At 41.0% G+C, this 20,727-nt stretch overlaps 1 protein-coding gene across 2 annotated transcripts; it reads left to right on the top strand.

Moving 5' to 3' along the window:
- Nucleotides 1-60: 60 nt before the first annotated feature.
- SAXO2 (stabilizer of axonemal microtubules 2) lies at nucleotides 61-20,465 on the top strand. Of its 2 annotated transcripts, XM_074964795.1 has the most exons (5): nucleotides 69-191; nucleotides 5,351-5,531; nucleotides 15,160-15,339; nucleotides 16,301-16,503; nucleotides 18,187-20,465. In XM_074964795.1, the coding sequence occupies exons 3-5, from the start codon at nucleotides 15,221-15,223 to the stop codon at nucleotides 19,176-19,178; spliced, it is 1,314 nt and encodes a 437-aa protein (XP_074820896.1). In that variant the 5' UTR covers nucleotides 69-191; nucleotides 5,351-5,531; nucleotides 15,160-15,220; the 3' UTR covers nucleotides 19,179-20,465. The 2 variants fall into 2 exon arrangements, with proteins under 2 accessions (XP_074820894.1, XP_074820896.1); XM_074964793.1 differs by lacking the exon at nucleotides 5,351-5,531 and having other exon boundaries at nucleotides 61-191.
- Nucleotides 20,466-20,727: the final 262 nt, after the last annotated feature.

Raw genomic sequence — 20,727 nt, 5'->3', positions numbered from 1 at the left:
GTCTCCACCCTCTTTGTGACGACTTACGGAAGCCGGGAGAGGGCCGTCGGAAGCACGCCGAGGCGGTTGCCAGGCGACGGGGCGCTTGCCTGGTTACCGTGGCTCTGGGGGGCGGGTCAGGAGAGCCGGGCAGGTAGCGGTAGCGGGAGGATGAAGGAGAAGCGGTGCCTGTGCGAGATTTGTACCTGCGGGTAAGAAGCAAAGGGGACCTCCGAAGAGCGGCCCCTTCCCCGAGTCCCCTAAGCCTGATCCACTGGGAGACCTAAATCCCCCCACAGGGACCCGCCCTCGCAGGGCCGAACCCCCTTCCCAGGGAGCCTCAAACCGCGCCCTCCTCCCCCGTCCCCGAGCAGCCCGGGGACCAGCGCCCCTTGCCTCCGGACCAGAACCCGAACGCCAGCCCCGTAACAGGACCCGAACTTCCTCTGCCCCGGGACCGCGCCCAGCCTCCCTGGACACGAACTTCCCGGGATCCAAAACCTCCTGCCCAGCCCAGGCGCTGCCGTGCCCCTTGGCTGGAAGTGGTTAACGTTATATACAGGGTTTACAGTTTGGGTCAATGGATCTTACAAATTGTTCCAGCACCATTGTGCCCCAGGACCCGAATCAGCAAATCCCATCTGGATCCAAAAACCCCCTGTCCCGAGAACCAAACTTTTTGGGACCAAACTGCCCTAGGGCCAAAGCCCAAACCCCCTGGACCCTGGGTCAAACCTCGCTGAGCATGTACCTCCCCTATCCTAAACATGAACTTTCCCTCCACACACCAGATCCCCTGCGTCTGGAGACTGAACCTTTGGGGCCCAAAATCTGCTTTTTCCAAGCAGCCCAAACTGTCCCTCCTTCCCTTCAAACACTCTGATACTGTTCAAGAGCAGGTTTCAGAGTAGCAGCCGTGTTAGTCTGTAGCCGCAAAAAGAAAAGGAGTACTTGTGGCACCTTAGAGACTAACAAATGTAGTTGAGCATAAGCATTCATGAGCTACAGCTCGCTTCGTCGGATGCATGCATGTAGCTCATGAAAGCTTATGCTCAAACAAATTTGTTAGTCTCTAAGGTGCCACAAGTACTCCTTTTCTTTTTGTTCAAGGGCAGTTTCATTGCGACCCTGTCTAAGGGCATGTGCATTTTACCACCATCTCTTCTAGACCCAAGGTGGAAGATTTCCCTAAATTTTTGAATGAGGATACAGCCAAAAATGAAAAAAAAAAATCTACAGAACATTGTTTCACTGTGGATTAGCCAGCTTGTATACTGCTACTCACACACCCGTATATGCTTTATCTCAACGTAGCCTAGCATAGTGGTTTTCAAAGTGCGGGTCACAACCCAGTACTGGATCATGGACTAGAAGGCACTGGGTTGCGGTGGCTCTGGTCAGCACCGCCGACCAGGCTATTAAAAGTCCCATCAGCGGTGCTGCCTGGCTAAGGCAGCCTAGTTCCTGCCTATTCTGACACTGCGCTGCGCCCCGGAAGCAGCCAACAGCAGGTCTGGCTCCTAGGTGGGGGGCCCATGGGGCTCCTCATGGTGCCACCGCCCCGAGCACCGGCTCCGCACTGCCACTGGCCAGGAACCAGCCAGTGGGAGCTGAGGAAGGGGATCGGTGCCTGCAGATGAGAGCCTCAAGGAGACACTTGCTCGCCTCCACCTAGGAGTCGGACCTGCTGCTGGCTACTTCTGGGGCACAGCATGGGTCTGCAGTGCCAGGACAGGCAGGAAGCCTGCCTTAGCACCCCCACTGCACCGCTGACCGGGAGCCGCCCAAGGTAAGCCCGCGCCTCAACCCTGTGCCTCAATCTCCTGCCCCAGCCCTGAGCCCCCCACAACCAAGAGCCCCTTACTGCACCCCAAACCTCTCTTCCATGGCCCCAGCCCAGAGCCTGCGTCCCCAGCCCAGAACCCTAAACCCCTCCTGCACCCCAACCCACTACCCCAGCCCAGAGCCCCCTCCCACACCATCAACCACTCATTCCCAGCCCCACCCCGCAGCCCTCACCCCCGCACCGCAACCCTCTACCCCAGCCCTGAGCCCCTCCCATACCCAAACCTGTCATCCCTAGCTCCGTTGGGTCATGGGCATTAACAATTTTCTTCAACTGGGTCACCAGAAAAAAAGTTTGAAAACCACTGGCCTAGCACACCCTTGTTCCAAGGGCTCCAGGGAAAAGGAGGCGTTTCAGAACCAGTTATGCGAGTTCTGACTGCCCAGGAGGACTTCTGAAACCCAGTGGAGAAGGCTTTACAGCTGTTCCGTGGTCTCTTACACTAGCAGAGTTGACATAAAGGGGACACAATACAACTGTGAATTCCTGCCCTTGACTTTTGTTTTAAGCTCTGTGAACTGTAGCCACATTTTACAGCCCTAATATACATCTGCCACTATGGCCTGATTAAGTCTGGAGAAGTAAAAACAGCTTTTTAAGAAAGTATCTGGTTTCTTTAGAAAAGGGAATTCAGAGACAGGTTTCAACTCTCTTTGGAGTACTGTTCTGAAAAAGGAAAAGAATGTGGGTTCTTCTTAGTAGAAGTGAAATACACTTAGGCTTTGTCTAGACTAAGAAAAGGTGGTTTTAAAATGTTAATTCATTTTTTTTAAACACCTTTTTATGTAGTCTAGACTGGGTCTTAAATTTAGATTGTGCCTTAAAGCATGGCCCTACTTTAATGTGTTTGCAGACGGGCTGCACAGCAGTGGGAGCAATTCTGGCTAACTCATCTAGAATTCATCCTGGGTAGAAAACACTGCCACACCAGCTCTTCATCCTTTTTAAATAAGTGCAACATGCTAATCCTTTCCCTGCTCACAGCCAACTCCGCTCACTATTACGGAGCGGAGCTTGGCCATTGTCTTACTTTCAACCATGTCCTTTGGAAGAGGCCCAATTCGTCATTGTCCTACAGCCTGTTCAAGCCAGTGAGGCTCATGCAAAAGGGTAGGTCAGGAAGAAGGTGTCCTACAGGGAATACTACCTCCTCCCACTATGGGTAGTACACTGGAATGCAGTATTACCTACCTCAGAAAATTTCAAAATCATGACTCAGACTTGAAAAAAATCATATGATTGGCTTAAAACTTATGAGATTTAAAAAATAATACAAGTTGGGGTGTTTTTATTTGCATTCAGTACTGGAACTGTTAGGGTTCACATTTTAGCCCTCATTCAATCATGAGAGCTAAACATTTACAAAGCAAGCAAGCAAGCTGAGATTCTCACATAAATCCTGGATCTGTGCCTTTAAGAAAAACATCAAGTATCATGAGACTTGTGAAATAAAACCATGAGAGTTGGCATCACTTTGTACAGGAGCACAGAACCAGCTTTCCCAACTCTCTACCACCTCTCTCACATGCAGGGGGCATTGCAAGTTCCAGGACAAATAGGACACGCCAGATTAATTGGAGAGGGAAGTGGCGGGGTGGTGGTAACCATAATACAGTGGTCACTTGCAAGGACACAGAATCATCAGGGCATGTGAACACCCCAGCCCTGTGGTGGGGCATCGGCTTTCTGCCCTTAGCTGCAAGTGAGTCTAATGCTGGTCCTCCTTGGCGGACCCCCTGAAACCTGCTCGGGGCTCCCTAGGGGGCCCTGGAGGCCTGGTTGAGAACCACTGGGTTAAAATACACATTGCTGAAGGCTTTGCAGTCAATAAAATCTCAAGAGGTTATTGTTTTAGGCAGCTCATTAAATTTGCTTTGCTGTAGCACTACAGTGTTTCTGTTTTTATGGGAAGACTAGTTGCTTGGCAGTGTTACCTGGGCATTATGATGTACACACAAGAAAACTGTGATATATTGCACAAGTTCTATTTAGCAATCTGCTAGAGTCTTACATACCGTAATTCTGAATTATTTTAGATACATTTATATTTCATTCTGAATATTAAAACAGAGGGAATAATTCTGCTACCTGTAGTTAGGTCCTGGGAACAAAAATGTCAGCCAGAAGGTGTTTCTGTGTCTCAGAATAGACAGTGCATTAAAGGTTAGATTCTGCAGCCATTACCCATACTGAACAGCATTTACTCATGAATAGTCCCTTTTAATTCGGGTAGTAAAGTCTTCGGCATTTGTATCCAGAGGTTCTAGGTTCAATCCCCACTGCCAGCAATACAGTCTAGGGTATTGTGTTACAAATGGTGGCCCTGGCCCATATAGTGAATTGAGCTTGGGTGGTGAATCTCTGAAGTTCAGGAAGAGCTTCCCTAGGGGAAGTGTGTAACCACCTCACTGTAGTGCTTAGTGGGATTTCTCATGCGAATAAGTGCTAATCACTATAGCTAAGGGTTGTAAGATCTGGCCCTTATTTGTTGAATATTAACATTACTAAGAGTATTTTAAGAATATGGAGAGTAGACACCCTTCTCCCTAGGCTGAATCCCCTTTTCAGTGCCAATTAAAAATGTATGCTTTCAACAACTTTTTCCTACAAATAATTGTGCTGCCAAAAAGACTGGGTGTCTGCAGGGGCTGAGCACAGTCAGCTCCCATCAGCTTGTAAATGCTTAACACTTCTCAGGGTCAGAGTCAGTGCTGGAGACTTTTCTGTATACCAGTCACCACTAAAGTTCCTAGCTTCTCAAGTCTAGGATGTGTCTAGCAGTAATATAGGATTGCCCCAAAGTGTACAAATGATCATCTCCCAGTTGGTTTGCTTAAAAGGCAAGTTTTGGTTGTTATTTTTTAAACCAGAAAAATGTTCTTGTAACTGCATTTGTTCAGAATAATGGTTAAATCCTTTATTGCTATCCCTGGAGTATATATCCCCAGACCCCCTTCCCAGTTTCCAAGTAATATTTTTTGAGAATGGACCAGGTATCAACTACCAACTGTTCTTGGGATATTTCCATAATAAGAAGCAAACATTTTTATTTCCTTATTTCCCATGAGTTGCTAATGTGCTACGTTAATATTAAAGAAAATGAACCCCTGCCTGTGAACAGAGTCAGGATTCAGATTGCTTGCTTGATATAAAAGTCGTTAACAGTTGGCAAACATAGGATGTGAATTCTGGCCTTCAGGAGCAGAGAATAGCTGTGCAGTAGTTAGATGACCTCCCAGACTATATCTAAGAGTAATATTTGTTTATAGACAAGAAAGTTGCCCATATACAAGAGTTTCTCCCTATACTTATCTTCATTTTGGTATATAAAGATATAGAACTATTTACTAAAACTTATTTTTTTAGTCAATCTCCCAGTCCTTTTACACTCCCCTCATGCTTTTTATAATTTCCTGAGGAAGATAATAATTTCTCAATAAATGATAGATAAAAGGAAAGGGGAAGTTTGAATGAAATGTTAGATACTTAATACTCAATACATCTAAATGCTTGTAAACCCAACAGAAAATTAAGGATGGAATTAGGGAGTACTAGAGCACTGTGGAAGAGAATGTTTAGTCTTTGTTAGGAAGTCCATCCACTGTCGGAAAAGGAAACAGGAAGGATTAATCAAATGGAACACTACAGAACAGTTCACAGGAAAATGGAATAAGCAAGAAAGTCCCAGGAGCTCTTCATTCAGCAGGTAAATGGAGAATTTAAATATATATTTTTCAGTTAAAATAATCAGAACAATTAAAAAATAGACATTCCAAATAGTTAAAAAGAAAACAAACTGGCCTCATTGCGGTGAGGAGTGCCCTATGGGAGGATCCCTGCAGCCACACACAGCCTCGTTGACTTCAGTGGGGCTCCACTCAGGCACAAATATCTGCTAGTGCAGAATTCCTTGCAGGACTGGAGGCCTAAATAACCTTCACACACACTGTAAATTATGCAATCTTTTAGTTTTTATTATAGGTTTCCTGACACTTTCCTTTATAAAACTGTTTTCAGTTGGATATAACTTTGCCAAATTTTAACCGTTTGGTTTGAAAGTTTCCATGCTGGGTGTCTGCCTCTGGAAGATTATTATTTGTTTGTTTGTTTAATGTAATCAAGATCAGTTTAGCTATTTCTCAGAACGAGGTTAGGAAAAAATAAGTTATTTTCCCATGTTAAAAAATTCTTACAACCATTTTGTTGAGACATTCTAGCACCTCCATGCTTTAGAGCAGGGTCTTGAAATTTGGCAGGAGGGTCACTCTGGTGTCAGGGATATACCTTTTGTTGTCCCTGGAAAAATAATTGAAAATTTTGCCAAATTATGAGTTTACATGTGCTTGGTAAAGGCTTGTTAGCATTTGGCAGCAAAATTCTCCGAATATTCCATTTCTACTGAGCATACTCCATTCCAGGGCTACAATGGCTGAGCAGGACTTTCCCTACAATAGCTCTACTGGCAGACAGAGACTGCTGTGGTGACAGGCACAAGAACTGAGGGCACGGAGACTGTCTCCCCAGTATTCTCAAACTTCCCACTGCTGGTGCTCAGGCAGCAAGGAGAAGGAGAAATAGGTTGATTGGAATGCAAAGAGGGTGAGAAGCTGAGCCTATGAAGGTGGTGAGTCAGGGAAAGTGAGACAGTGTCCAGACAGGAATGGGAAGAGGAGCTGAGGAGGGATTATGGGGGCTGAGCCAAGGAGTCAAGGGAGAGTGGGGAACTGGGACATGGACATGGACCTGGGGAGGACTGAGGGTGTGGCAGTTAGGCACTGAGGTGCTTTTGCAAAACCCACTAAATGCCTATCTGCTTCTTTAGGCTCCTAAAAATATGCCCCATAGTCTCTGCTGAAGTCAATGGAAGTTTTGTCTCCCAGGGGCTTCAGGAGCAGGCCCTCTGAAATGACTAATACAGCAGCCCAGAGCAATGTTAACTAATCATAATACATACTCAAGGTGCCTCCTGGTTGGCTACAACTGACTTTGGTGAAAACTCTTCATAACCTTGGCATCAGTCAGACAATATATGCATCTTGATTGGCACTACAGATAATAGATTTCTTTCCGGACTTGTAATTCAATCTCCCACTTAGAATGCAACTTTTTAAAAAAATTGTTACATGTGGGGCTGTATATACATACCAAAAAACTGTCCAGATATTTCTGATGAGGAATTTCAGAATGTATGTAACAATATACTGATCATGACTACATATTTAAGTAAATATAAACATTTATTGTTCCTCAAGATAACAAGCATTTTTTTTCAGTCCTCCTTACCCCTCAGGTAAAGAAATCTTGATGTTCAAGAGAAGTGAATGCCTGGTTAATATTGGTGAATTGGATTTGTCTGATATTATTTATACAGAAAAAACAAGAAAAGCAATAGGAAACCAAGAGAAAGCACAATAAAATGGTGGAAGGGAAGGATACAAGGGGAGGTCAGATCAGTGATGTCAGAAGAGACAGGCATGTAGGCTACGAAGCAGTAGGTTCATCTCTAGGTGAAGGAAACAGGCAGTTAAATTAGGGTGTGGTTTGAGGATTTTTATGCTCATTAGCAAGGCAGGCAGCAAAGCCCATGGTTCCTCACTTATAGAAACATTAGAAACTTTTAGAGACATTTATCCTCCTTGACATCTCAAAGATACTATATATTACATTTTAGCTGTCTTTATTGAGTCTTTTTATTTAACTTTTTGTATCTATCTGCTAGCGTGCTAGCACCAAGCAAAGAGTAGGCCTGAGACAAAGATAACAGAGAGCCCAGTACACAACTACTAATTCTCCCTTGGAGGATAGTCTGCAGCTGACTCAGTAGAGAAAACAAACCCACCCTACCTCCAGTCGCATTGGATGAATGAGGAGTCCCCTTCTGTCAGTCAGTCAGTCAAGGGATTGCCCTGGGGATTTTCATACCCCAGTTTCTCCTCCTTCTGGTGTGCTGGCAGGCTTCCCCAGTGACATTCCAGAACTGAAGAAAAATAATGGGAAGCCTACACTACTTAGGTTTTCTAGCCATTTTGCCCAGAGCATCCTGGGTGAATGTCCGTAATGGTGTGCTCCCATAATGGAAATTAATTAGCTAGGTAGGAAAATTTCACTCTCAGCCTTCTATTCAAAAAATAAGGTTTAGGACTTTAAACACTTTCAGATAGAGGCTTGCAGTGTGTGAAAGGATGAAGGGAAAAGAGGAAGACAAGGAGGAGGATGACATGCTGACTTACCTTTAATGTTACAATCCAACCCAACATCAAACTGATCATCTAGCAGCACCAGAGGCAAATGCAGGCAGGAAAGGAGGTTACATTTCTTCTGACTGTGCAGGTATTCATCTAGCTGTTTGGAGCACTTTGAGATAGTTGCAAGAATCTAACTATGTAAATATCATAGATGAGGTATGACAGTCACAAAAATTCTCTTTATAGAATCTGTTGTCCCCTCAGTCTATGTGTATAACGCTCATTGATGTTAATGTTTCAAGGTGTTGTCCTTTGGCAGGCAGATATACAGTATGCCTCTCTCAATGGTAGTCAATCCATGACACAATTATAAAGGACTCTGAGGAATCAGCAAAAACAGACAACAACCTTCTCTTTGCACATTCACATAAGAGAATAACTACTTGCTAAAGATTAATTTTGCTTTTGTCATGAAAACTGGATTTCCACATTCCTCAGTTTACTAGTTCTACTTAAAGAGTTTCAATGAGACGTTTCTTTGTCTATAAATCATGTATGTTCCCCCCAGAATTATTTTTCCTGCCAGCACTAGGGAACTCAGGTCATTTAAGCAGCAGAATAGTTTCAGTAATCTAGTGTCCAAATATAATTTCTTTCACTCAGATGGTGATGTTTACCTTGGCAATTAAAAACCTTATTGAGATATTTATTTTGTTTATAAACTCTTAATGATTTAAAGTCTCCTAAAGGAGACTTTTCTCATAATAAATCTTATTCTATGGGAGGGAATGCTCTAGAAAGCTCTCAGGGATGAATCTTGTTGGCATGAGAAAACAAATTATGTGCCAGATCTTTGGCTGATGTAAGTCAGCATAGCTCTGTTAAGTCAACGGAGCTACACCAGTTTATACAAGCTGAGGTGCTCGCCCAAATGGTGTCTATTTAAATTTTTTGAAATTTATCTGTTAACATGTTATCTAAGCAATAAATTAGCAGTCTTGCTCATGGAAGGAAGAAAACATAACCCACCAGAGCTGACATCAATCATTCATGAGTCAGGAACACATGCACTTCAAAGTACATTAAAAGATCAATAATTCTAGCATAAAAGATAATAATGAAGTGTAGGTAACATGTTTGTAGGCAAGACACATAAATCAGAGACTCAAATAGTTCTCAATTAGCCAAATTATAAGTAACCTATTTCATTAGTCATGTCTCATCCTTTGATTGATGGGTTCTCAACAGATATTTAGAATTCAGATCTCATTCTCCACTCTCTCTCTCTAAAAGTTGTGATTTGGTTGTAATCATTTCTAGAAAGATAATAAAAAAATTATCATTAAGAGACTATCATTTGGATTAAACCCCAAACTGGATCTGTCAGTTATCCAAAGCCATGAAGTATACTCTCTGAGGCTGATTCCCATTTACATTAAGGCCTCCTTGACACTGCCACTTACTCCCACTTTCAGTCCTCTTTACACTGCCAGGACAACGTAAAAAAGCCTCAGTGTCAATGAGAATCAGGCCGTGTATGTTTTTTGGTGCATATCTTTTATATTTCACAATTTGTAAGCCCTAGTCTGCTACCATTACTCACATTGATAGTACCTTACTCCTGAATAGTCCCATTAAAATCAAGTAACTGTTTGTATATTATGGGATTATTCAATCTGAGTTAACAATTTTGACTCATCAGAAATAATGGAGTCTTATGCAGTCATGCATAATTACTTTTTGCTAGAGATGCTTTGGCTCTCTTTGACAAAAATAAAATGTCATGGCACATTTTGATCATTCAAACACTGATGGACTCCATTTAAATTTTTAATTCATTATAATCTTCAGGGTCCTTCAGGAGGAAAGTATTTTTCTAATGGATGTTGTTTCTGCTTGTAGCAAGTATGATAAGTGCAGGAGATATAACAATGATGAGGGTAGTGTGGGGGATGCTGCAGAACAGAGTACAGAATGTAGAGACAGCTGAGTGTATGAATCTGATGATATCAGAACAGCCATTTGGAATAGATAGGGTCCTATCAAATTCACAGTCCATTTCATGGTCATAGGATTTAATAATCATAAATTTCAAGATTTCAGCTATTTCAATCAGAAATTTCATAGCATTGTAATTGTAGGGGTCCTGACCCAAAAAGGAGTTGGGGGGGGTCACAAAGTTATTGTAGGGGGGGGGTTGCAGTACTGCTACCTTTACTTCATTGCAGTTGCTGGTGGCAGCACTGCCTTCAGAGCTGGGCAGCCTGAGAGCAGCGGCTGCTGGCCAGGATCCCAGCTCTGAAGGCAGAACCTCTACCAGAAGCAGCACAGAAGTAAGGATGGCATGGTATGTGTGACAGGTTGGATCACAGAAAGCCCCTTGGGAACTGCCAACTTGTAAATTCCATCCTATTCAAATTATGACCTGATACTTGGTAACAGTGTTTAGATGGTTTTGTTTATTGTTCGCCCTTTTGGTTTGTAAAGAAGAAGTAGGCCGCCATGTTGGAAAGGAAAGAATAGGCGGGAAATCTAGTAGCTAGTTGCTAGGCAACAGAAGGATTATATAGCCTGGGAAAGAGCGGGAAGGCGTTGCTTCTCCTTTTGCTCTCACCTTGGAAGGAAGGGAAGTGGTCAGACACCAGTTATCTGCCTATTTAACAGCTCACCTCGGAAGGGAAAAAATTTAGATTATTGTTGGGGTTTATTATTTGAAGGGAAGCATCCATCCATCCATGGGATTTTACCTCGAGTGGTTAGGGCTCTCACCTGCAGACAGGACGTCGCAAAGGGGTTAGGGTGGGAAGTTAGTTGGGCCTCTCACCTGAATCATCGTCATTCATCGCCATTATCCGCTGCGGTAGCTGTTCCAGTGGTGATCATGGTCCGGAGAGTCGTCATCATCTATCGAGTCCCGGTCTCAGCAGCAGCTCCTGGACAGGGTAGAGAGAGCAGTTATCACTCGTCCCGTTGTAATTCCTGTGTGAAAGAGTGCATGGTTGTTAATCTGTTCAGTATTATTAATCCTTCCTCTCATTCCTTTGTTCATTCCATTCCTTTTCCCCCTAATGAATAAAAGTTTGGTTGTTTCACTTGTGGTTTCTGTAATGATTTTATATAATCTCTGATAGATAAGCTACACTGAGGGAATCATGGGAGACTTCTGTTGGCTCCCCGCAGTTTTCTGAAAGTAGGATCCTGAAATAAACAACAAAAACTAACAAACTGATGTCTCAAGACTACTTCTGCCCCTGCTTTCCTGCCTGGCAGCTTAGGACTTCAGAGCCCTGCCTGGTTTGAGCCAGACCTGCTAGCCTGCTGCAAACCCAGACCCAGGTCTGAACCACGTCCCCTAACAGCTGTAGACTTAACTGAAAGCAACTTACAGAAGTGTTCCTGAATTTAACACTCAGATGCCCAACTCCCAATGGAGTCCAATCCCTAAATAAATCCTTTTTACCCTGTATAAAGCTTATACAGGATTAACTCATAAATTGTTCGCCCTCTATAACACTGATAGAGAGATATGCACAGCTGTTCCCCCGCCCTCCCAGGTATTAATACATACTCTGGGTTAATTAATAAGTAAAAAGTGATTTTATTAAATACAGAAAGTAGGATTTAAGTGGTTCCAAGTAGTAATAGACAGAACAAAGTGAATTACCAAGCAAAATAAAATAAAACATGCAAGTCTAAACCTAATACAGTAAGAAAACTGAATACAGATAAAATCTCACCCTCAGAGATGTTTCAGTAAGCTTCTATCACAGACTGGACGCCTTCCAGTCTGGGCACAATCCTTTACCCTGGTACAGCCCTTGTTCCAGCTCAGGTGGTAGCTAGGGGATTTCTCATGATGACTCTACTCCTTTTTCTGTTCCACCCACTTATATATCTTTTGCATAAGGCGGGAATCCTTTGTTCCTCTGGGTTCCCACCCCTCCTTTTCAATGGAAAAACACCAGGTTAAAGATGGATTCCAGTTCAGGTGACATGATCACATATCACTGTAAGACCCCAAGCCTTCATTCCTCCCAGCCTGACTCACAGGAAGGCCTGCCTGCAAACAGAGCCATCCACAGTTAATTGTCCTGGTTGATGGGAGCCATCAAGATTCCAAACCACCATTAATGGCCCACACTTTGCATAATTATAATAGGCCCTCAGAGTTATATTTCATATTTCTAGTTTTAGATTCAAGAGTGATACATTTATACAAATAGGATGACCACACTCAGTAGATTATAAACTTTGTAATGATACCTTACAAGAGACCTTTTGCATGAAGCATATTTTAGTTACATTATATTCACACTCATCAGCATACTTTCATAAAATCATATATAGAGTGCAACGTCACAGTATGGTATTGCCACCCTTACTTCTGCGCTCCTGCCTGCAGAGCTGGGCCTTTAATCAGCAGCCGCCACTCTCTGGTCACCCAGCTCTGAAGGCAGCAGTGCAGAAGTAAGGGTGGCAATACCATACCATGCCATCCTTACTTCTGCACTGCTGCTGGCTGGGTGCTGCCTTCAGAGCTGGGTGCTCGGCCAACAGCTGCCGCTCTCCAGCTGACCAGCTCTGAAGGCAGCACAGAAGTAAGCGTGGCAATACCGTGACTCCCCTGCAACTCCCTTTTGGGTCAGGACCCCCAATCTGAGAAACATTAGTCTCCCCTGTGAAATCTCTATAATATAGGGTAAAAGCACACAAAAGACTAGATTTCATGGGGATAGACCAGATTTCACAGTCCGTGACATGTTTTTCCTGGCTGTGAATTTGGTAGGGTCCTAGGAATAGGTATTGTGGTAGGTGCATGGTTTTCTGAAATAAGGTGATGAAAAAGGTATGAGGATGCAAAAATGAAGCTGCTGTTTGTGTGAATATTATGCTGTTTGTTTCAACGTCTCGTGGGCTGTATGCTTAAAATCCATGTGATAAGTGCCTGTTGGAATAAACTATTTCTGATGGCATGTATGAATCTGATAGTCTGTTTTGTTAACTAGCTTTTGATAGTTATATATAGTATTTTCTATTTGCTCCTTAAGATGATGTTTTTAGTTGTGAAATCTGGAGTACATGCTGTACTTTGTGAATGAATATTATACAGCATAGATGAATCCCTGGAAAAATTCAGGGTGGGTGGAGCTATGTGATCAGAAGAAACACCTTCTCACTTCCCTTTTAATCTCTTCTCTTCCTGTTTTTCCTTCCCTCCCCTAGTGCTTTTCGAACTGCTCAGTTCATTGTTAAGTGGTGGGATTGTGACATCAGAGGTAACGCAACCTTCTCTTCTCTCCCTCCCATTTTTCTTTGCTGCTGCCCTGCCGTCAGGTCGCAGTTAATGGTGGGATTGGAGCATTAGTGATAAATAAGTGACATGGGAGTATTATCTTTTACAGAACCTTCTACTTTATTGTGCAATTTTCAGTTGTTATTGTTATCCCTTTGGTAGACCAGTTTGATTGAAAATAAATTGGCAGCTTGAGGCTCAAACAGACCATACACTCCACATGATGCATCTGCTGAGACTGACTTGTTATGTAAGGTTATTTACTTAACCATTTAATCTAACTAGTGAGCTCCAAAATCACATGGCCCAAAGTGCAACTAAAACTAGCTTTAGGGATTTCCAATCACAGGTAATTCCTTTCTCTGTTTCCTTTTTTACTTTTCTCAGCAGGAATCCTATATGCCTGTTTCTTTAGTCTATTTAATTTTTTATTTCACTTTGATTCAATTTTTTCTTCTTCTCAGTATTCACTGCTAGCCCAATTTTTCTGCAGGTCTTCACTCTGTTCTTTGAATGTCTAGTTTCCTGCGGTTGAAGGGTATTTTTATCTAGTAATTGACATACACTTTTGCCCTTCCAGATCTTGTCACTGTGTCTGCGATTCTTGTACAGCCTTTCATTAAGTTCACTTATTCACCAAGTAACATTTTATATTTGGTAACCTCTCATTAGCTTGTACCTGAACCACTGCTGGAATTGAGCTAGCAGATATAGGAGGACCTACTTTCATTTCGTCTGTCCTCTAAGGGAGAGAGAGGCTAGCATAATTCCAGTGCACACTACACAAAGCAAATTAAGAAATTCTGACCATTCATTCTTGTTTAATGAGTCTTCTCTTTGCTAATGGTTCATTCAATCAAATCTGAAGAAGTATTTTTTAATAAATACGTCAAGAGACAGAAAGCACCCACTAGTTCCTGTAATACTGTTCTATACAATCCGGCTGCATTTTGTATATAAACTGTGATTGAGATTAATGGAAGATGATTCTGAATCACATTTAAACTAAGCTCCTTTATCCTGCTAGCGAGGTGTAAAGAAGCTCTGTGTAAATGACAATTAGGCCCAATGTGTCTAAACCTTAACCTGTATATTATAATTTCTTGCAAATCATATCCCAAAATTACTAGAGTTAAATAGTACAAGACATAATACAGCATATACACCCAATAACAAAAATAAAGCCAGTACTTTTGGGGGATAGAGAATTTCAGAGATATGGGTGTGAAAAAAATAAATTGAGATGAGAATTGAGGAGGGATAGATCCAGGAGATTTATTCTAGAGATCTGGAGCTGCAGTTCAGAATGCCATAGCACCAGCTGTGATGAGATTGTGTAAAGTAGGGAGGTGACTGGCACTGTTATGAGAAATGGTGAAAGACGTATTGAAATACACAGGGAGAAAAGGAATGAGGAAAAGAGAAAGGGCAAGATATCAGAGAAGTAGGGAGAGGTATTGAGTTATTGTTACAGATTAGGGAAATAATAGCATGAAAGAAGGAAGCCAGTGCTTGGCAGAGAAAAGAATGCAAGGAAAGAGTGAGTTGGGTAGGTGACTGATTACCATTTAGAAGACTGACAGCTATATTCATCCTCCCTATTCTGTACTAAGGATGCAATAAATATTCTTTCTTCCTGTGCTGTTGTGGCCTATGCAGTGCTACATAAATGGTAACATCCTTCATAACTACAGAACAAAATAATTTGTTTCCCTTTCACGCTCAAGAAGAAGTGCTCTAGATGCAAGATACCTGTGATGACAATCCTATTTCTTGTTATACACTCAGAATATCTGAAGTGTGTTTCCCATAGATAAAAACTATTTGAAATTATCTTGTTTCAATTTCTTATATAGGCGCCATCATTGCCCTCATAAATCCACAAGGATTTATGATACTGGAGGACAAGCTTGCCTCATGACAGAATACGTGGACAAATATCCCCAGTATGGCAATCTCCCTCCACCCCAGAGTCTTAAGCCAAAGGAGGAGTACCAAACACATCATGGAAGAATGGAAGGAATCACTACATTTAAGTAAATATTTTGAAGCAATGTGTTTTGGAGCTGATGTTATTCTATAGTGTCCTCGTATTTTTTCATTTAGGGAAGACAGCTCTGTTTATTGGAATCATTTTCCATTGTGAAATAATTTGATTATTCATTCTCTTCAAGGATATATATGCATAAAGTTTGAGTATAAGATGGCACAAGTCAATCATGTTTTAGAGTTGGCAGATGGCATGCACAGGAATTTTTTTTTGTCCTTTGGGGATTCATTTTTATCTCTAAAAAAGATCTGAAAGGTTTTTTTGTGGTGGGGATGGTTTTTCTGCTTCGTTTATACATTAGAAATCCAGGACTCACCAAAAGTCAGTACCTGTGTGCTGAAACAGTCTTTTGCATGTAGATATTGTACCTGTTTGGGTGCCCAACTATCCAATGTCCACATACAAAAGCAGTTACCCAGGAAAATGCTGGATCCTTTTGCTTTCAGTTCTCCACCTGCACTGTTTAAATACTTGGCCCTGAATGAAGTTTAATTTTTTCCCCTGGGTTCTCTCTACTTACTGGTTGATCACTTTTTATATAACTGCATAGAAGTTTTTCAAGTCAGATAAGGTATGAAACAATACTGAAAACACATTTATTTTTATTTATCAGAGTTTAGAAATATGAATATTTGTTAAATTATGAATAAAGGTAAATTGCTGTCAGGTTTGAAAAAGGGATTCCACCACCTTACTACATACAAAGAATACACCATATGTCAGACTCCAAATATCTGTTGAATGATTATTTTCTCATTATTGATCCTATGATGTTGATGATGCTGATCCTAAATCAGCAATTGCTTTCAAAGAGTTAACGTTTTAGTCCTTCCACAGTGGATACAATGTAGTTTTTGTTAAGTTTCTATATATGGAAAAATGTCACAAATGTCTCGATCAGAAAAAGGTAACATTGTGAAGCAGTACTGCATGTTTCTCCTTTTCAGGTCTGATTATCTTCCATACGATGTTGTAAATCGACCTCTTCGGGTACAAGAAGAGTATAAACCAAAACCCGGAGAGATTGATTTTGGAACTACATACAGGAGAGATTATAATCTTCATAAAATACAACCAGTGACATTAGTAAGACCATTAGAAAGAAAACAGATTAAGGGAGGAAAATTAGACACCATACCAACCTATCAAGGTAATTACATATGCCATTTTTAAAGAGAGAAACAGCCACAATGATGGTAGTATTCTGAACTGCCATATTGGAGTTGAGGTTTGATTTCTGACTTTGGTCTCTTACTCTCTGGCCCAATAGGTGACAGTAGTGAAGAGGGAATACCCTATGTTTCTCAGCAATGGATTCTATTAATTTAAGAATTAACGTTAATAGGCTCTGAAAGAGAAGCCCTCTCCAGGTTTTCCCAACTGGAAGGAGGGCAGCTGTTAGATTGTGGCAGAAATATAGGAAACCAGCTAAGGGAAGGAGAGAGAAACTTTGGGTTCTAATGCTAGTTATAATCTAAGCACATCTTCAAGATACATTTGGAGAAAATTGTAACTCCTTTGGTAAGAAAGATTATTAAACAATGTCAAATAGAAACATGTTAATATTATTATGGACGCAATGTGCCAAGAGTCTCGCTTTCCTGCTTTGCTGCTGGACTTAATTGAAGCTTTGGATATCAATAATATTTAGCAATGCTTTTGGAAGAGCTAACATTTGGTACAACTCAGGTGTTTTCAGACTCGGCATGGTGATGGGCACCTTCTGAATCCAGTTTTTAGAATGGGACTGGAGCTTGCTGGAAGGACAATATACCTTGTTTTAAGACCATCACTGTCTCCACTATGAGGTCCAAGCATACCTTAGTTTCTATTGTGGTTGAGTTCACAATTACTGTTTTTCTACATAGACTGATGAAACAAACTTGATTTCAGATTCGTCTTTACTATATACTTGGTATAGCATTCTGCTGATGACCTGTTTCAACAAGATGATCTTCTGTTACTTATTGATGCAACAGTTCCTAAACAGCGTCCCTGTAGATTATCCTGACAGGTTACCTTGGTATACAAATAATCTTTTACATATGAGATGTTGTACTTAAAATTTGATTGTAGCACATCTGCTCTACAATCCAGATTAAAAATATCTGAATGTGGATTATGAGCTATGACCTATTAGAGCTGCCTGCATGAAAGGCAAGAGATGCTCTGATGGTAAAGACCAAGGACTAGAAGAGAAAGATACTTAAGATGCTGAAGATCAGGTGAGGCCACTCAGAGTAGGAAGTTAGAAGAATCGGGGTAGAGTTGTTAGAAAGTGAAGAGCGCGTAGTGGCAAAAGTAGAGGTAGTAGAAAGAATTGGGCAGCACTGGGCCTGAGGGGAAAGAATATCTTTGATAACAATATTATTATTCACCAGCTTCTGTACACTTGTAGTTTAAGATGTCACCAGCATCTGTCACTAAAATTATAGTTCATAATTCAGTCACCTTTTGTTTATATGTATTTCATCCACAGTCCTGAGATAAAATGTAGACTTTTGTAGACATATCCTCTATACAGATATTTGTGTGCAATAGAAAACAGAAATCAAGTATGTACATAGAAAATATTTCTTTTTTCTAAAAGAAATAATCATCTTGTGGTACCAGGTGGCATTTTACTGGCTGTTTGGTCTATTCCCATAGTAGCAGGTAAACAGAACTCCTGTATCTAATAGTAAAACAGAATTATCTTTGTTACTGAAACTCAACTCTTTTGATCAAAAGGGTTGGTGGGAGAAGAAATTAGATTTTTTAATATGGGACAGCCACAAATCAATAATAAAATCTGTAATCTTTCTTTCTATCAAGTATTGTTTTTGTCTTAAAGATGACTATAGATCATGGGAAGTTCAAAGAAGGGAGCCAAATAAATTGGGACACACCTATCATCCCCCTACAGAAAAGTTTGGGAATTCTACTACATTTCAAGATGACTTTGTTCCTAGGGAGCTGAACCCCAGACAAAGCTTTAAGCCTCCAGGTGTGGCCAAACTTTCAGATGTACCTTTTGATGGTGTTACTAATCATCGCAGTTCTTACATCGCTCATCAACTGGAACCAAAATTTGTAAGACCAAAGGAAGAATACAAGCCAAGCAGCCAACCCTTTGAAGATCTGACAACCCACCGGAATGATTTTAAAGGGCTACTTGGAGAGTTTACAAAAAGCTGCAAGCCTGAATACACTAAAGTTGGGTCTAATGCTCACTTTGATGGATGCACTGAATTCCGGGATCGTTTTCAGCCATGGTCAGTCTCGTTGCCTGAGGCTCGCAAGATAAGAGATTATGTTCCACCTCCAGGTAATATGGATTTACACTCCACAAGCCATCTTGATTATGTTCCACACGTGATCTGTCCTGTTGCCCCCATAAGACCAGTTTCTTATGGAAGAAGAAGTAATGTCCCTTTCCAGGGGAACACCACAATGAAGGAAGACTTTCAAGCTTGGGCCAGCTGTCGGCAAGAAATTATTAGAAGACATCAGGAAATTCCAAAACCTACTGGAAAATTTGATGGCTTGACCACATTCAGGTCTCACTATATACCACATGAGATAATTCCAGTTCAGAGTTTCAAACCTCTACGTGTTGTAGTCCCTAGTTCTGCTCATTTTGAAGATGAAACCATGTATCGTACAGAGTATACTCCAAAGAAACAAGAGATCTGCCCAGCAAACTATCCATCTCCTCCAGGATACGTCTTTGTAGACACAGATTCTCGTGGTCACAAGTTCTTCTGCAGAGTTACTCCAGAAATCAATACATTTTCCCAGTCAAATGGTAATCATATTCCAAAAGAAGTAGCTGTTACTTCATAATTTTTTAATTTTAGTAGTTTACATATTTTTAAAAATGTTTAGAATCCTATAGCTTAATTTTTTTCCAGGCTAAACCTCAATGACAGTTGGCAAGTAGAAGTTGTTATTGTAATTTTAAAATTGTTAAATCACTTAAACTCATTATAGCTTTTTTTAAAAAACTGGGAATGATTTTATTACAAGATTGATGAAGATTAGGCAGCCTTAAGATGCATCTGAACATTTTGTATGGAATCTGTTCTCTCTAATTATGCATTTTACAATTATTGTGCTTTTCAGTTTTTACTGTCTTCCAGCCCAAGCACATACTGTGTACATTTAAATGAGATTATGACTTGCTGGAAATCATTTTGGAATCACTGAATCTGCCCACACTACTTTTGAAATGTTTTAACATGGCTTCTGTGACCAGTATGGAAAATAATTCCCCCCCCTCCCCCCAGAAATCTTGATAGCCAAATTGCATTACAAACTAGCCTCGCACGTAGCCTATAACATAATCATAAAATAGACTTCAGACAACAAATACCCTTTTTATGCTGGTCCAGGAAACTATGCTAGGACACTGCTAACACTAGTCTTTAACTTAGCTATTATTAATACAGTTTCAGCTACTATGGCCAGAGCCTAACGGTGAGATTCTAACTTCTGATGCATGGTACATATTGACCATATAATAAAAAAGATAATCTGCTAACTTTTGCATACAAATGCAATAGCAGATTTTTTTTCTGAGACACAAAACAGAGCTGATTTGACTTTGGTCCTTAGTTTCCCAACTAAAGAATTTTAACATGTTTCAAATAAGTAGACAAAATAAATGGTTTATTAAGATAATGTGTGTGTGCATATAGGAGATGTTAAGCATTATTTCAAAGTATTATCTCAGTTTCAGTCATCATGTCCAGGATTTACAGTGATCCCTTCTTACAATACTTATTTAACAATATTATGTTGTCTTATCACTTTCAGTATGAGTATCAGTAACTTATATATTATCTTTTACTCATTACTATAGGAAAGCCATTTTAGCTTTGACGTGTCATGTATTTGTATGTATACCAAATCTCCAATAAAAGAACTGAAATCAAGTACAGTACGATGTTGAAAGCAGGAACTGAATCCCATGCGCTCCACTCAGAAAGGCAGAAAAAGAGACCAGGACTGCTGGAAATGCTTGTTTTGTATAACTGTTACACCAGGCTCCCGCTGTTCTTACAAGAGTGGTTGTTTTTAAATGTTCTTGTTTCTCTTTGTGCTATGTCAATTTGCTTTAGTCTAATTGAAAAATCAAGTCAATTAAATTTTTTTTTAAGTTCATACATGTTTTCCAGTTTGTAAAGGGATATTTTGGATTGGATTTTTCATTAAATGTTTAGGGCTGGACTCGCTTGAGCAAGTAGCACCATACAGCGGGCAGGGACTGAATTCTGATTTAGTTGCAGTTATGTCCCTGAGAGGTATTTAAGTGCTTTGCTTCCCTGACTGGACACTTCCCTGAATCAGAGTCTGACCACTGAGTCCTTTTCATTTTTATTTAGCAGATCTC

The sequence above is a fragment of the Natator depressus genome, chromosome 10, assembly GCF_965152275.1.
Source record: "Natator depressus isolate rNatDep1 chromosome 10, rNatDep2.hap1, whole genome shotgun sequence".
Lineage (NCBI taxonomy): Eukaryota > Metazoa > Chordata > Testudines > Cheloniidae > Natator > Natator depressus.
Note: the sequence above shows the minus strand (reverse complement) of the source record. Positions and strands in the feature narration are given on the sequence as shown.

Coding starts and splice junctions, on each gene's coding strand:
- SAXO2 (XM_074964793.1), top strand. CDS start 151: ATGAAGGAGAAGCGGTGCCTGTGCGAGATTTGTACCTGCGG. Junction 15,340..16,300: donor GAAGGAATCACTACATTTAA/GTAAATATTTTG, acceptor TCTCCTTTTCAG/GTCTGATTATCTTCCATACG. Junction 16,504..18,186: donor CACCATACCAACCTATCAAG/GTAATTACATAT, acceptor TTTGTCTTAAAG/ATGACTATAGATCATGGGAA.